Below are 18897 nucleotides of genomic sequence, written 5' to 3' on the forward strand. Positions count from 1 at the left end.
ACATGGAACTGCCTCGGTTGATCTCCAACAGATCTGATAGAAAAGATCAGCAGAACCCGAGCTTTGGTTCTGGACTGTTGGGTCACTTTAGTTGGAACATGTTCCCACAGCAAAATAAACCAAACCTTTCAGTTTGTGCTTGAAGTAAATAATGTCATAATGTCAACTTCACTTTTAAGATCGGCTTTTGTAAAGATACATAACAGCAATAATTTGGTTTTCATAAAGAAAAACATTGGGTGTTAATTTTTCAGTCATATTTTCACCATATTATTCATATATTTATAAATGTTAATGTTCTTAAATATCCAAACATTTATTTTTCAAACCCAAATGTTTAGGTATCAGCTCAATTTAGCTAGAAGCTAAACGTTTGTTTACGAGCTAAATATTTAATTAGAAGCATAAATATGTAGTAAGTCAAATATTTAGCTTTTAATGCTAAATATTTAGCGCGTAGCTACCAAGCTAAACATTTAGCTAGCAACCCAAACATTTAACTTTCTTGCTGAATATTTAGCTAGCAACATACATATTTAGTTAGCAAGCTAAATATTTAGGTCTGGTTTGAAAATTAGATACTACTTTTGGAAAATAAAGATTTAATTTGGGACTAAATAGTTAAAATAAATATTTATTTGGGAACAAAATACTTAGTTTTTGCAATAGTTATAATTGTAGAAATGTAAAGAAAAGTGTTAATTTTTCAGTCACATTTTCAACATATTTAATAACTGGTTTAGCTGCAGTAAAAATGTTTCATAACCGCTTAGAAATAAAACTGTTTTATTTCTAACAATATCTGTTAGATATATCTGAACTGTCACTATCTTGGCAGTTTTTCAGATACTTAAAACAAAAAAGTTTCAGCTGTTGTTCCCACAGCAATTTCAGAGACTTTAGAAGTTTTTTCTTGCAAATAAGTTAAATTAATCTCAAAATTTCCAAATGTTTTGGTGTAAATGTACAATGGAACCAATATTCCATCATTCAAGACAAGTTAAAAGAATGTTAATTTTAAATACGTGTACCTAAACTATAAAGAACAGTAAAGTTTCTGGAAGTGAAAAAAGCAAAAGATGGCTATGAAAACCACATTTTTTTCAATTTTATTTGGTCAATGATTAATACCATGGGAGATAGTTTTAAAAATGGAAACCTCATTTCAGTCAATACTTGCCTCAGAAGGAATAAATGTGAATAATGTTTATTAATAATAATAATAATAATATAATAATAATAATTCTGAATTGTGAGGAAAAGGACAGGACAAATGCACATAACGAGGCACCGATTTCCTCAGCTGGATCTGAACATTCCAACAAAAAAAAAAAAAGTAGAAATTACAAACAAATTTACTTCAGAGGCAGTCCAGCAACGTTTGAATGGAAGTTCTGTCCGTGTTTTTGTTTGGAAGGATTTAAAATAACATTTACAAGACGCCTAGCATTTCTTTCAACTCCTATTAAAAGCACACAGAGAAAGAGAGAGAAAAACGAAAGAAGGAAAGGAAGGAACAAAAACTGGACTGCTTCTTCCCAATGCTTCCCGGTTTTTCCGTGATCCGTCTTTCCATTGTCCCACCAAATTAATACCCATTAATCAAAAACTGAAAGGAAAAAAAAAAAAACAAGAAAGGGATTAATTTTGTTGGTTTTTTTTAAGTGAACTCTCTGGGCTCAATAAATGTGCGACATTGTAAAAAGGCGACGCCTTTGGATGAAGCTGTACAGATGCGTTCACTGTAGGCCACACAACCGATGATATGGCAAAGTCAACAGAAAGACGTCTTGCTCTTCCAGGCCTCGTCGTCGTCGTTTGTTTTCTTTTTTCTTTTTGGAGCCGGAGCGAAGGGATATGGCCGGCGTACGCGACACCAGTCTACAAGATGAACTTCCCGAAGAAAAACCCGATGAAAATGGCTGCTATGACGACGAGGAGGGAGGGCAGGAAGGCGGCGCTGGTTTCTCGGCCGACGATGTTGGTCGAGTTTGATGTCATGTGGTCTGGGCGCGGCTGCATCTTTCTCATCCTCATTCCCTCGTCCTGCAAGAAGCAACAAAGCCTCAACCATCAATACGTTAGCAACCGCGATCTGATGCGTCGCAATGCTGCGAAGAGACCGAAGGCGTCCGACGCTTCAGGTTGACACTTGATATTTTGCTTGTGCCGCGCGTTGGGAAGAGCCGTTGTTTTCCATCGCCCGTCTCTTTGTACAATGGCGGATGAAATTGAGAGAGAGACACCAAAAGCTTCTGTAATCAGAGGCTCAGGTGTCTTTGCTTAACATTTGGGTTCAATTTTTATTTAATAAACAACTGCAACAGCTGATAACGGCTCGACGTGCATTGGAGCCTGTTGCCTTTTTTTCTCTCTCTCCCGGGTAGATCTGAACAATGGAAGATGCAATTGAGAAAGCGGCACCAAAAGCTTCTGCAATCATAACAGAGGCTCCCCGGAAATCTCTGCTTAACATTTTGTGTTAAATTTTTATTGAACAAATAATAGCTTGACGCACCTCTTGCCTTTTTTTCCTCTCCCAGTTACTTTCAACAATGGCGGATGAAATATCGAGTGTCTTGGTTTAATTTACTGAAATAAACAGGACGTCGGCATCTTTGAATTTACCAGATAATTCAGAGGTGACGCGGGTCGCCATCAGTGCCGTTTTCGTCTCAGGTCGTCATACCCTATCCGTATGACGACCTGCTAACCCGCATCAGTGCCTGCATCTCCTGACAACAACTACAGGCCACTATGTCACGAAGCGGAGTCTCTCTGATTGGTCAACACGTGTCAAACACTTGAAACGCTTCAACGCGTCCACATAGACTCTGGATGTAAACCAGACACTCAAATCGCGATCGGTCTGAACGCAGCATTAGAGCACCAGCAACCAACCAAACGTCGAAACACAATAATTAACTTTTATTAACTTATCTGTTGCAGAATCTAATTACATTGAAGCTGAACATCATCCCTTTATTAATAGTTTACTTCTACTATTACATCCTTAAAGCTGCAGGGCTTATTTGTTTAAACCGACCAGGTTGTGACAGTATAGTGTGACAGAAAATCTGAAAACGTTTGAGCTCCTCTGCCTTCTCCCAGCACTGACTAGAAACAACCAATCAGAGCCAGGAGGCGGGTCTTAGCGCTGTCAATCAACATCACGGACTGGCTGTTGAATGTGCTAACAGAGGAGAAACGACTTACAGTCATGATACAGGTCTTAAATTTGATCCAGAATGGCATTAAATGTCTTAAATGTGGGTTTGTGAAACCTGCAGAAACTCTGCCATTTAAAACCTGATGATGCAATAAAAAGGATTCCCGCTTTTTATTGTAGAAAATTACAAACTTTTCCAGATTGAATCCTCAGCCAGTTTTTAAAGCATACAGACTTTATCTCCAGCTGCCGGTTCTGTAGGTTCTTAGCATAACGGACCCACCCAGTGACTAACTGTGGCGTGAACTTTTATTATTCTGCTTCTCAATGAGCTGTGACTTTATCTTTGTCTTGGTATGTGGTTAACCTTTATAAACAGGTTTTTTAAAGTCTTTTCAACATGTCTGACCTTCAGTTGCCTGTTTTCCTCGCTCAGCTTGTTTATGTCCGACTGCAGCCTCTTGCACTTCTCCAGCAGCTTCTTCACCTCCATGTCGTCTCCCACGGCAGCTGCAGCCGTCGGCTCGGACTTCAGGGAGTTTATCACCGGGGCCGCTCGCGTCACTTCCACGTCGTTCTGCCCCACAGAGGAGGAGGAAAAGCATGACTGAGGAGAAATCCAGCATGGCCAGACTCAACCCGTTAGATCCCACCGATACGCCAGAGAAAGGCGGCTTTGTCAAAGTTTCTCTTTGATTGGAAAAAAAAAAAAAGAGTAACGATTGATGTGGTTTTGTTTGTTGGACGGCCAAGATGACAACATGGGCAAAGAAATAAAACAGCTCTACTGTGGAGTAGAGCTTAAACAATCCAACTATTTATTGTAAATAAAACTGAAATCGGCTTTCAGATGTAAATCGACTACACATACAAATATGGCTGAAACAAGCAGAGGTGGAAGAGTACTTAAAAACTTTACTGTAGCACTACTTCATAATAAAAGTACTCAAGTAAAAGTAAAAAGTAGCCTTCCAAGAAATTAAAAAAGTATTTGGTAAAAAGTTTACTCAGGTACAGATCAAATTAGCAGTCATTTAATATTTAAAAATTACATATTCAGACCAACCAAAATGTAAATATAAGTGGAAATTGTGGTATTTTAAAGACCAAAATGACAATAATTCATATAGGCAAAAAAAATAAAATCAGACAAAATAAATGTTTCTTTCAACAAAAAACTTATAAAACTTTAACAAAAACTTCAGGTGTGTGTCTGGAGAATCTTTGGTTAAAATATGTTTGTTTCCCATTCATTGTGTAAAAAATCCAGAAATTTTACTTAAGTAAGAGTGAAAATACTTCATAAAATCACTCAAATAAAAGTGAAAAGCACAGCGCAGTAAAAGTACTTCTAAATGTAAATTTTTTCAGAATGTTACTCAGGTAAATGTAGTTGAGTAAATGTAACTAGTTACTACCCAACTCTGGCAACAATTAATCAATTAATTTAATGAAAATATTTTGAATATTCTACAGATTTTTAATTTAACATCCTACACAATATTAGAAATGCTATAAAAAAATGCAAGTAAACAAATTCATTTTTTTAGAGAGGAAAATAAATATTTTATTGCCTAAAATGCAACAACATAACATTCCTTTAGTGAATCTGACTAAAGGAAGCCAAAACTGCGTCACGTTTGACCAAAATATATTTACAGACTAAAACGTTTTTATATTAAATGCAAAATTTTAATAAATTTAGTACATTTTACTCTTAATTATTGCACTGAATTTGCTTTTTTAAAACTTCTTTTTAATCTGCATAGTCCAGTTAACAATTAATCGATTATTAAATTAGTTGACAATTACTTCAATTATTGATTAATCGTTAAAGCAGCTTGCAAAAATATTCTGAGATATTACAGTATTAGTTTAGTTTATTAGGATTTATTACGATAGTAATACAAATATGCTTCGACTTTGATCCAGTTGTCTGCAACTTTTACGATCGAAAGAGTCAAATTAAAACTTCTTTCAAATGTTAAATGACTCAAGAATATAAAAACATTCAAAGACTACTTGTATCTTTTCATATATATCTAATATTTTATCATTTTTAAGAAAAAAATATAAAGCAAAACCATTTTCTCTTTCTCTTTGTGAAAAGCTAGTAAAACACGTCCAGTAGTTTTTGTTCCTGTGAAACTTTAAGATGTAAAAGTGAATGAGTGTGTGCGACACACCTTTATGTGTTTCTGTTGGTCAGAAAAATGTGAATGAAAACAAAAATTCTCAATCAAAAAATCTCTCACCACTTCGTTTTCAGAGGGCAACTCGAAGACGCATCTCAGCTTGGAATCCATGAGATCTTCGGGTTTTGCATCTTTCCACTGACGGATCAGAAACACGTCATTCATTAACTCAAACTGCATCCAGACAGATTTATTTTCCCCTCCATCCACACACAAACAAACAAACAAACAAACAAACGTAAATGTAATCTCAAACCTTGAAACCCAATAAAAACTCACAACATGAATCTTTTATCTGCTAAACTGATGCAGCATTGGCCTTACTCTCCTAAATATGTAAACAGTAATGGCTCATATTTAAAAAGAAAGAATAAAAGCTTGTTTAGTTGTGTTGCTAAGCGTCTGCTGCCCCCTGGTGGACAAATGCGGGACATCTAAACTAAAAATCTAGACTTTACCCAAGAAACTACTAAAAATACATTTTACTTTTAATATTTTTTTTGTTTTTAAAGCAATCTAGAGAGTTGAATAATATAAGAAAAAATATTTGAATGCAATTCCCCACATAAACAATTTTTAAAAATTTATTGCTGAATATAAATGTACAAATGTATTGATCCTACTCATAAATTTGATAGGTATAGATTTGACTTATTTCATGTAATTTGTTCAACATTACTTATGTAATTACATAAACCAGATTTTAAAAACACCCATAAAAACAATCAAACATAACAATAGTAGTAATATAAAGAGAAATAATGAGCCAAAATATGAAAATTTTAATCATAAGATGTACAAAATAGCTTCTCTTTCAGCCAGAAAAACTATCTCTCTGTTTATTACCAAGTATGGTAAGCCATTTAATTCAAAATTAAATATTATTATTAAATACTCCACCAAATAAATAATTTCCCCATTAAATAAAACCAAATAAATATGATTTGGTTTATTTTGGGAAGCCTATTTTGTCATGGTTTTATTCATTTTTTTATTTAGTTCTGCATGATTGACAGTAAAGTCTTAATAAAACTGGAACTAACTGACCAATATTTAAGAAAAAAATAAATGCTGCCAATTTGTTTGGGCAAATTTCTGAATGTTTAATATTTTAGCAATTTCTTTCACTATGTTTGAGATACGTTTTGTTACATGTGTTCAATAAATTTAAGGAAAAAAGTCGCTCCAACTAAGGAAACTCTGGCCCTTCATTTGAAAATGAGAAATACAGAACCTGAAATAAAAACACAGAAAATAAAAGTCCTTGAAATAATTAAAATATCTTTAGAAAATAAAACAAGATGATAAAATAAATAAACACTGAAATAAATACATACAACAAAAGTAGCCTTCGCATATTAACATTTTCTTTACATTTTATTTAATTTAATGGGAACATTTAATTATTTGATGGAGCATTTATTTATAGTATTTATTTAGATTATTTTGAATTAATTAACTCATTAAAAATTTGATTTAAGCCTAGATTTAATATGTTAAATGTAAGAGTTGGTGGAAATGTGTTCAAAAGAACCATACATTTTTAACAATAAACAATTTTAACAATAAACAGTAAAAATTTGCTCCAAAGTCAAAGGATGAAACTTTAAATTCCAAGTCTGATCCAATAATCAGAATTATATTTGATATTTAAACACACTGGAAACATTACACTGAAAATGAAATAAAAAAACTAATAAATACTTACCACGGTGTCATTGTCAGAAACATTTGATGGGATGAAAATCGTCTGAACCATAAATTTGTGTTTACTTTTTTCATTGGGATCGTAGTCAAAGGGTTGTAGCATAACTGAAAAAAAGAGATTTTATTGTATAAATAGATAAAAATAAAAATAAACTACAAAAATAAAAGAATATTAAATATAAACTTGAAAACACTGAGCGAATGCTTCAAACTAAGGAACAATCAGAGACGCTAAAAACAGAAGCTGTCGCTTGATGAGCTCTGGATTGGACTTATTTAAAGACAAATCCTGAATTTAATTTTAAATGCAAAATTTATATACGTTTTGTACAGTTTTAGATTAATTACTACGTTGAATATATTGTTGTTTGAGCACATTACTTTTTAGTTTGCATACTCCAATTAAGGATTAATTGATTACTAAATTAGTTGACAGTTATTTTACTAATTGATTAATCACAATTAATTGAATTAGTCGTGATTAATCTGTTCAGTACTTCAATAATTTCCTTGTGTTTTGAGTTTTCCTCCCATTTAAATTAATTTCTACCTTCGCCACATGCTTGCTCAGGATGAAAAATTGCAATAAATGATTTACCGTCATCAACTGAGCTTCCTTGAATAACTTTTGGGCTTAAATGCTAAATTAAACTGAACTATACTATGGTTTCAATTGAATCTATACAATACACACTGAATGGACAAGAATGCACATTTGTTTTTTCATTTATCCAAAAATAAGGGATAATTTGTAACCTGTAGTATTCTAGTAAACAAAGTGTCATCAAGGTTGGGCACAACGACTGGACTGAACAAGAGTAAACCAGAAGTTTTTGGAAGGAAAACACACAAAAGTCATTTTTCAACGGCAGAAATATATTTTAGTTTCTTACCAGAGATGTTGACAGCTGCACCTGGGTCGATGACGCCGCTGTTTGGCCGTACGCAGTACCTGCGAGGCGCCGTCGTCTTCACTTTGAAACATACTCGTCTATCAGATGGGTTCTTCAGTTTGAGGTTAGCGGTGACTACATCTGTGAACGGACCTGATACACACAGAGCAACACACACACACAGGTTCTAGTTCTGTATTCAATGCAACACACACCCGACAAAAGCAATCTGCACATACGTTAAATTGCGAAACATGTACAACGTTCCACAAAGTCAACTGAAAGCAAATCATTCACTTTATTTCAAGATCGTAACCGACACAAATAAAGGCCTGCAGTGTTTGGTTTCGAGGTTCAAAAGAGACTTTAAAAAGATTAACAGAAAAATAGAAAAAAGCAACTCAATTAGACAGACACGATCAGAAGGCCTTATTGAATAGCCGGCTTGTTAAGTTGAAGCTAGACTGCAGCGTCTAGCATTAGAGTTGATTAAATAAATAAAAAGAAAGAGAACTAGAAGGATTGAAACTAAATAAAGAAAAAGACAATTGTTTGTTTAATGCTGGTGATATTAAACGAGACTCAAATCACACAAAAACATGATGCAGAAACACCAAAGTTTTTCCACATTTTTAAAAAGTTATAACCACAAACTAATAGATTTATTGGACACACACACACACATATACTGTATATATACGGTATATACATATATATATATATATATATATATATTGCGATATACATATGATAAATATCAGTAGATTCAGCATTCTGGGAAATGTAGGCAAAGGAAACACTGACTCAACTGACTAACTCACTCTTTGGTTACCTAGCAACTCACTCATTCTTTGGTTACCTAGCAACAACCTGTTGAGTAACTTGCGCAGTTTCAGGTTTCACCACTGTGCCTCATAACTACTTAAAAATAAACACCATAGAGTGAAACTGTGGATAAAACAGGAAAAGTCACATCACCAGTTTGGCGATATTTAAAACAAAAAACAAATCAATAATTATTGATGACTGGTATGAAAAGCTTACATTGTGACACATTTTTCAGCCATGTTCTCCAGCCCTAATTGTGACTTTATATGACAGACCAATTTAAAGTGGTTTTAAAATATGAAATACGAGGAAAATACAATGGTTTTCCAAACTTTTACAAATTTAAATGTAAAATGTTTTACATGTATTTGTATTCAGACCCTCCATGCCTTCATGAATTAAATTGAAGCGAGAGATGCAATGAAATATGTTCGAATGGCCCAAGATTCGATTGAGATTCTGTGGAAAGACTTGGAAAAATAAAACACTTTACAGAACATGACTCAGGGTTCATTCACACCAACCATGTTTAATTCATTTTAATCTAGCTCTGGTTCGTTTGTCTAGAAAGTCCAGTTCGTTTGGAGAGGTGTGAATGCACAACCGAACCAAAAAAGCAAACTCTGGTCCTCCTAAAAAACCTTTGATTGAAGTGAACTCTGGTGCGGTTCAAAGGCATATGTGAATGCAAACCGACCGGACACCACTTCAGAAACATGAAGCGAACTTTAGCGCAGGGCATTCTGGGTACATGGAAACAAAACAAACGCGTGTATCTGGCGCTAGTGGGACAAATGGTTTGTGGTTTACAAAAAACAAATCATACAATCGCTGAAATCTAAAGCTACTTCATTTTTGTTTGCTTTTCGTGAAGAAGGAAGTTCCCCTGAGTGTCTTCTTCAGAGGTTTTGTGTCGCTTTACTGAGTAGTTACCGGTGCAGCGCCACCACAGGTGAGGAGGGGAACAGGTTTTTCAATTAGTTTGGTTAATTTGACACCACACCATCTGAAAATATAACAAATGTTGCAACTTTAGTCCCCAATAGAACCAAGTCTACAGGACTAACAGGTGTGAAAATGTCTTTGTTTCAACTCTTTTGGAAAATAAATTGCAGACATTTCAAATTTCATAGTTGGTGCAGACATGCCTCAAATAGATGCCAAACTTTTTTTGATTTCATTCTTTAGTCAACATCCACATTTATGCAGTACTTTGTGTAACATATAAAATCTGTCCTGTATACACCTTTTAATCAAGTAGGTTATAGGTTGAGCACAGATTGATAAACAGCGACGACTTCCTGCAGATGAGATCCAACAAACCACCTGAATCAATTACTGTCAGCCCCCTCCCAGAAAAATAATTTCATATCGACATCCCATGATGATATTGGAAACAAGAGTCCTTCCCCCCGTAGGGTCTTTTATCAGGGGATGCGTCGTTATGCAACAGATCTCCATCTTGTGACAGCGCTGGCTTCAAATTAGAGCCTTAACCAGGGTCAGAACAAGCTGCTTTCATCATCAATGCCATGTCAAAAACACAAGTGGTCGCCAAGTCAGGGGTACAACAAACTCAATCTGTGCCAATTAGCTTGGGAGACTGCACAGAAAGTGCGTCTTATGACAGCATGGTAACTGGGTTGGGGGAAAGCCTTTGATTTTACATCCTGAAATATTTTCAAACCACCCAAATCTTGTTTGAAATTGAAAAATAGGGGTTTATGTGGAGGGCAAAGGTTTGGATACAGCAATGAAAGTTATCTACAGGCAAATTGTGCAGGTTGCAGCCCTTACTTTAATTGACCATTTACTTCTCAGCCCAGGTTTCAGCCCTAACAAATGGAACCGAGTCTTCAGGAACAAGATTAATCTGGGAGTCCATACTGTTCTCATCTCACACCTGGTAATATTTTGACTGCAGAGAACAAGATGTTGCTCTTAAATAACTTTGGTTAAAAGAATTAAGTTCTAAAACAGCTTTATTTAATTTTCCAGAAGACTTACATTTCCACTTTCAGACAATCTGGAGCTAGGAGCTACAGCAAAGAAGTATGTGATGAGAAGAAACTTGAGAAAATGAGACCTAAGTCCAATTTCTTTGCCTAAATATGACCCATATCAGATTTTTTATGGCAGTCTAAGCGACCCAATTTCAATCTTTTCACCCAAAAACAAACTAAAATTGAGCCACTTCTACATCTGGTACTAAATCAGATACGGCTCTGCTTGTTTTCAAAGCGTCTGAATGTCGGATTTTATCAACGTTTACGTCACTAATGTGAGACATGCGTCGTAATTCTGCGCCAGAAAAAGCAAGGGGTAAACAATAGCTGAAAAATAAAATTATGAACTTATAAAGAAGGCTTTACCACTGAAAGGCACCACGTCACAATCCAATAAAATGTTTATTCCATAATCTCAGAAACAATTAATTCTGTCTCTCACAATCTAATTTAACTACCAACTCAAGATTGTTTTAGTAATCGATTATTCTGACAATTAATTGGCACCTTTTGCTGATTTTTCATTTATCTTCTTGAGCCTTTTTATACATTAGAAATATAATAAAATATGCAAATAAAACAACTAAATTATCTTTTTAAACAAAACATTTTGTTTCCTAAAATGCAATAACAGGATGAACACTACACTGCATCAGCTTATCAATAGTGTAGCGCTGATCTGGTGATTATTTCTTTTATTAGCCGATTAATCAGATAGCAAAAGATGATTAATACGATCTGTTTTGTTTTTTTGTAAAGTTGGAACCAACTGAGGAGCTCTGGGCTGAACATTTTTACAGGTTAAGTTGTTTTTTTTATCTTAAATGTAAAATGTAATTTTTTTTACAGTTTTATCTTGGTGTGTTCTTTCAACTTTTTTTGTATTTTTTGAGTCTCTATACTCCAGTTACAAATTAACTGATCATTAAGTTAGTTGTTTATTTCCATTAATTAGTCTTTTTGCTACAAAATTAATAATTTCAGCTCTAGTACAAAGATTAATGTCAATTTTGGATTAAAATAACTCGCCATGTTAAAAGATTTCATTCATTTTAAACCATATTATGTGGATTACTATAAATAAAATCTTAAAAATACCAAAGGAATGCTCTTTAAGAAACAAAAAAAATGAAAGCTATAATCAAATACTCTGTTGTTAAGCAAACTCCACTGTTACACATAAAGGAGTGAATGAAGCTAAGAGAGATAAGCAGCGCTGCATGACTGCCTGACTCCACCTAGCTAAACGCAGTTACACTCATGACTGGGGAATTGTTTCAGACAGGTGCAGCATAAAAAACATTCCTTTAAACTTGAAAAACCTCAAAACAGACGTGTTGTTCAGTTCGTCCTTCCAGAGCTTTAGTATGTGCAGCTGCAGCTATCTTTATAAATAAGAGTAACTTCCTTAAAGTCAATCTATCTCATCTTGTTGTTGTGAAGCCATAAATTCAGTCTTAGTGATTGTTGGTGAACGCACAGGTGAAACATTTTAATGGAAAACTACTGATATCATTAATCGCTGTCAGCTAACGAGTAACTGAACTTTAACTGTTGGAACGAGGAGAGTCGCTAATTTTATTACCGTCATATGGGAAAGGGCAAGATATTGGTCCAAATTAAGAAAAACAAACAAAGACAAAGAACGTGTTTTATGACCCGAGAATAACAGAGATAATCATCTTCAAGACATAAAAATTTTAAAAAATCCAGACTTAAAGAGCGTTTCCACTCCAGGAAACTTTTCCAGTAACCTGGACGGGTTTCTGCATATCTTTTAAAACCTCGTTTCCACTGCGTTTGCCAGTGTAAAAACAGATTATCCAGGTCAAAATAGATTAACCAGGTGAAAAAGTTACTGGGAACTTTGTGAAAGACATTTCTGATCATTTAAATATTTCCAGTGTTATGCCTCTGTTATAGTGCTGGGCATAATTTATAATGAACAATTATTTAAGATTTTGACTTACTCTTAACATAGACCTGTCGAAATAAGCAATAAGTCAATTAATAGCATGATAAATTAAAACCAGCTCAATAATTTCCATAGGATTGATTTATAATTTTTCTCTTTTCTCCATCTTTCTACCAAAAATTGGATGGTAAAAGTCTTCAGTTTGGTGTTTTTGTCTCAACAGGCCATTTTTGGAAGGATAATTTTGTTTGAGATTTCATAATTAATAATTTTCCTGTTGTTTTGTTTAATTTGGGTATTTAAAATGTCTTCCAGTTCTAGTAAAAATGCTCATTAGAATTTAAAGTTTATTCAGCTTTCAGAATGTGTTCTTGAATTATTATGCCATTATATTATTTTTAAATGGTCTCAAACAATATTATCGTTTATCGCACTAAACTTTGGAGCAATTTATCATCTAGCAAAATTTTGTCACTTTTGTTACAAGAAATTCCAATTAATGATGTTGAAAAACTGCCATATTGTTAGGATTATTTTTACTATTTTTCTCAATCGTAAATGTGTATCAATAAATAATAATTCAATTAAAAATCTGATATTGTGTGCGCCTTTATTTATAGTTTTTGTTTAAAATATTTGATTCTATGACAATATTTAAATTTCCCACACTCTTTGAAAGCGGCGTGATGTCAATAATGTGCAGGCGGTTCTGAAATTCTGCTAAGCTATCGCTACAAGTCTGAAGTAGTCATCTGTGTGGAAGTGGAGACTTTAGGTGACAGGTGGGAGCTGAATCATATAGGATTTACATCTATTTCCATGGTAATGGCTTTCCTTAACACGTGTCTGTATCTCTAGAAGTTAAGTCATCAACAAAATACTTGTCCTTTCCAGCAGCGTTTGTATGGTAAAACCAGCTGACCAAACGTGCTGGAGCTCCGCTTAAGATTTTAAGCGGTTGCTAGGTGACTGGCGGAACTCGGCTGGGGTTGCTAGGTGAAGGGCGGAACTCGGCTGGGGTTGCTAGGTAACGACACGGAGCCTGTTGGTTCTAACTTATCAGGAGGTTTTTGAAATGGCTCACTTTCCAGACATCGAAAAAATCGTTAGCTTATTGCCAGAAAATGGTTGGATGTTTTTTTGTTCTTAAGCTTTTAGAAGAAATACACAACCCAAACGGAAGTATAAAAACATGCAAAAAAGTGAATTTTGAATAATAAGTTCCTCTTTAAAGTCAGTTCCTAACCCATTGGATGGAAGCTTGTACAAAGATCCATTAAGTAGAATTAAGACTAAAAGAACAGTCGCTGCGTTTTATACACTGTAAGCATAAAATAAACTACCGTAGTTCTGAAAGATGCCACCTCTTCCTCAAACCACTGCCAGCTCCATGTTTTCCCATCTCTCTGCAAGTACGCTGGGCTTAGGGTCCCCAGGCCCGTCCTAGTCTAAAAATACCAGCCAAGGAGAGGAGGGCTGCCCTGGTTGCTTTGCTGGAGGAATCCCAAGAGAGCCTCCAAAAACAGTCCAGGTCTCACATACACACAGACCAATTTAGCTCGGCCTCTGTAACAGCAGAAGAAGAAGACGACGACATGGATAGTTTCTAATGCTGCTCCTCAACGTCCGACAAGAATCGTTTCATTTTCATCCATGCTACCCAAATAAAGAAAAAAAAAAAAGGAACTCTAGATGATGTTTTGTTTTCAATTTACTGTTTGAATTTGAATTAGATTACGGCAGCTAAATAATTTAATTGGAGTTGGTTCATAGTCGGGTTACACAATGCCAGAAGGGATGCTTCTGGCATCCACTAAAGATCCACTAAATCATCCACAACATTTGACTCACACACAGTGAGGATGCGCCAATGCACCATAGAAGAAGATTATAACTTTTTCTACTCTGGTAGAACATGCAGATTACATTTCTCCCACTCATTAATCCATTAAGAGCAACTTTAAAGACCCAAACTTCTGCTTTTTAGCCCTACTTCCTTACATGCAAGATAGTTTGACAGGATGGTATTTAAAAGAAATTAAAAAAAAGCATACAAATTTCTATGTCATGCCAATGCAATTTAGGCCTTCATCCATTTAAATTTACAGTGAAAGGTTGATCTGATGAGAAAAATAAAACCCTGTGACCGATCAGTTATCAGAATAAGTCGAATTAAAGCTGGATTTCTTAAACAGGGTGAAATATGGCGGTCCTTTATGAGATTATGCTCTATGTTTCCGTCAGCTGGCTAATTCTCAATATAAGGTTTAGCTGAGGCACAAACCTTCGTTTATGGTATTAGGGTTTAACTCTTTGCTGCCTTCTGAAAGCCAAACAGACCCAGACTGACGGCGTTTAAAACCAAAAGCCACAGAAACACTTATGACTATTTTAGAGTTTTGGGAAAAGGAAAGCTTCATTGCTTCAAGAGAAGCAGCTAAATTTAGTCATTAGACAACAAAATATTTAAAAAACAAAACAAGGCAGTCTAGTTGCTATCCAGTTGGAACCAGTGTGCCTAAATTAGCATTGGAAAAGCTTTCATCTCTTTTTAATTTTTTATTTAGCAACATTTTGGGTAACCAGATAATCAAACTGCAAAAACAGAAACAGAAAAAACAAGATGTTTTACAGTTAGGGCTGAGTCGATTAATCGATTATTGAAATAATTGTTAACTAATTTAGGAATCAATTACTTGTTAACAGGAGTATAAAGACTAAAAAAGCCTATTTGATGAAACAACAACATATTCAGAACTGTAATTAAGCCAAAACTGTACATTTTGTATGAAAGATTTAAAAAATGTTTTATTTTTAAACAAAAGATTAAAACAATCATGATTACAAGTAGGCCTGTCATAATAATGTTTGATAAATTGTCCCAGTAATTATTGTGATAAGCAATAATATTGTTGCTTCCAAACCATTTAAGTAAAATATTCACTATACCATAGTAATGCAAGTTTTCTCTCCCCAAGACCAATGAACTGTAATTGTGTAAATAATGCCATTTTAAATATCCAAAATAAAAACAAAACTGAAATTAAAACCACACACAACCGAAAATATAAATAAAATGAATTATGAAGTCTCTAAACAAACTTGCCCTTCGAAAAATAATTGAAATCATAACCTTCATTTTGATTTGCCATCTGATTAACTAATTAATTGCTTATTCAATTAATCAAATTTTATTTGTATAGCACATTTCAACAACAAGGCAGTTCAAAGTGTTTTACACACAAATATAACCAAGTTCATTTTTTTAAAAACTATAATACTGTGAAAACGTTAGACTGGAAACTCATTGTGTCAGCTCCTAATAAGCTAATTAACAACAAAGGAAATGTTCCCTGAGTCTCTAAATGATCTTTCAGTCTCAATCATAGGAAAGACTGCTGACTGAACAAATGTCCAGAAGAAAACATTGAGTGGAAGGAAAAAGTTTGGTAGGAAAAGATTCAAGAAAAGGCAGCAACCATCCATTCACGAACTTATGGGAGTTTCACAGGCAATTAACTGAAGCTGGAGTCAAAACGTGGAGATCAGACTAGACATTCAATTCAATTTCAAAAATACTTTATTTATTCTAAAGGGAAATTAATGCTCTTCAAAGTTACAAATGGGCTACAAATGTCGCTGGGTCCTGCTCGTGTTTAAGAATCATCAATCGGTTCAGAGCTAATGTGTTTTCACACTTGGTAATCTGGTAGAAAATTGCAACATTTGTTACATTTTCATCTGGTGTGGTTCTCTTTCACACCCCAGTGTGTTAAACAAACCAAATACTTTGAAAAACCTGCTCCCCTCCTCACCAAAGGAGAGGAAATGACAGAGAAACCTCTGAAGAAGACTTCCTTCTTCACAAAATGTAAACAAAAACCGAGCAGCGTTAGATTTTAGCTAGACTAGCGCGTTTGTTTTAGTTGTTTTTACCCAGAATGCTCTGGATCGTAGTCCGCTTCTTACTTATGGCGTTCACATATGCATTCGAACTGCAACAGAGTTCATTTCAAACACTTCTATATACTATATAATATTTGATCAATTGAGTTTTTCAGGCAAACTTTAGCATATTTGACTATATTAAGTTTAAAGCTAAACCCAATTATGAGTGGTTGAAAAGCCAAGAAAGCAACAACTTGGTATTGGACAAATTATATTTTCACAAATAGGACAACAGTATCAATTGTGTTTTACATAACATGTCCTCAGCTTCACACATCCCCAACTGACTTATAAACACCTGCACTTCTTAACAAAGCTAAGATCCTAATGTTTTTGCAAAAAGATGGTGCATTTTCTATACATTTGTTGTGCAGTATGTAATCTCTTCAAATAATGACATAATTTGTTGTCCTGGTGACATCAGGAACAGCAACGTAAATAAGCTAAACAATCTGATAAAGAAATTGGTTCTGAAACCAAAGAAGGATTCTTCAAAAAAATAACAATCGTGGAAATTACAGACAATTGAAACCGCTTTACAACAACAATGTCTCTTGACAGAGGCTTCTTCAGACTTACTGTAATACAGACTGCTACAGGAATTCCTTCCTGTCCACAACAACTTTTTGAAGAACCTTGACTAACATGATTTACAATAATATTTATTTTCCCTCTGGTATTTAATAAACCATAGTTTCATTGAATTTTAGCAATAGCTGATTCAAGAAGCCACATAAAGTATTAAAAAACTGAACAAGTTTCACAAATCCCCCAAAAATATTTTTATGAATACTTGTTCCGACTAAAATGACCCAGATAAGATTTGATCAGTGTAGATATTTTATATCGTGAGATGAAATCTATTAAAATATGCCCCTAAAACAGTGAAATAGCCCTTTACTTTAGTGCTAACTTCAGCGTATAGTAATGCTAGCAGGCTAAGCTAACTATGGCTAGCTGACACATCACTGAACCTTATCACAGTCAGGAAAGCAATCACTGGCAACCCAAGTGGTGGATGGTTTTATAACCCATTGAGTGGGTTCTGGTAACAATATCTCCGTTAAACACATTTACAATGAGCGGTTATAAGCTAAAGGTTTAGGAGAAACGATCTAATATTAGCCCAGCGCCACTAAAACGGTATAATGTTGCAGTCAGCTAAGTTTGTCATTCAACTGTCAGCCACTTTATCAGCTGAACATGGAGATATTTCTCCGTTTAGTGTCTTAGTCTAAACGACATGTGTTGCTAATAAAGTTTATGTTGATCCTCGTCACCTCCTGTTGGATAATTGTAAGGCTAACATTGGGTGATACCTGCATAGTAACAGAAACTGAATGTACACCAGCAAACGTACAACGCAATGTCTTCATTTTAATTCCGTTTTTTAAACTCTGACATCCGATACACAATAGTTCCTTCAAAGCGTTACTACTTTGTTGATGGTTTATTTCCAGCGACGTGGTTATCAGTGGAGGCCCGTTTAAGTGCACGCTACGGCGGTTAGCCACGTCACTAGAGTCCGAGGCTGTGAAGGCCCGTCGTTTTTTCCTTAGCTAACTTAAAATGGCGGTGAATGCTCGCTAGCCTGCTAAGCAGCGTAAAACAAATCATTCCAGGGTGTAATAAAAAAACAACAACACACACAAACACAAGACACTTTACATGTCAAAACATATTAAATATCCTACCTTTAAATCTGAGGTCGGAGGGAGGGTCGAGGATCAGGACCTGGTCCAACTTGGACATTTTAGCTGAAGGGGGATGCACTTAGTTGTCGGTATCGTGGAGTGACAAGTGGAAATCCTGGATGCCTTGCCACGGAGTGAGTCAAACACTGGCGGAGTTTTAGCGGCGGAGCAGCATGTGGGTAGAAATACTTGAAGACGCTGGGAGCTCAGCCCTGCGCCGCGTCCTCGTGGCTCGGTAACTGATGAGATTACATTAAACTCGTTATACACTAAAATACTTAGAACATCTGATAAAAACTGCTCAAATATCCCGATGTGACTCTCACAAGATTAAATGCGTCTCACTTGGTCTGTTTGTGGTTTACGTTGCTTGTGAGGAAAGGAAAGACCTGGCATCGATTTTGGAAAAATAAGTTGCAAAGCATGTAGGGTAGTAATTAGATAGTAATTAGATATATTGGTGTAACATGAGTTGTTTTTTTTTTCATTTTTGTTTTAAGTCATGACCTCTGATAACAAAATCAGATTTTATTGGAACATTT

General features: G+C 35.0%; 1 protein-coding gene across 1 annotated transcript; it reads right to left on the reverse strand.

Moving 5' to 3' along the window:
• Positions 1–1092: 1092 nt before the first annotated feature.
• On the reverse strand, positions 1093–18651 carry vapal (VAMP (vesicle-associated membrane protein)-associated protein A, like). Its single transcript, XM_032565044.1, has 6 exons — positions 18356–18651; positions 7965–8117; positions 7073–7176; positions 5425–5502; positions 3579–3746; positions 1093–2046 (listed from the first exon to the last, which is right to left on the reverse strand). The coding sequence occupies exons 1-6, from the start codon at positions 18411–18413 to the stop codon at positions 1882–1884; spliced, it is 726 nt and encodes a 241-aa protein (XP_032420935.1). The 5' UTR covers positions 18414–18651; the 3' UTR covers positions 1093–1881.
• Between the last annotated feature and the right edge of the window lie 246 nt (positions 18652–18897).

This window comes from Xiphophorus hellerii, chromosome 6 (assembly GCF_003331165.1).
Source record: "Xiphophorus hellerii strain 12219 chromosome 6, Xiphophorus_hellerii-4.1, whole genome shotgun sequence".
Lineage (NCBI taxonomy): Eukaryota > Metazoa > Chordata > Actinopteri > Cyprinodontiformes > Poeciliidae > Xiphophorus > Xiphophorus hellerii.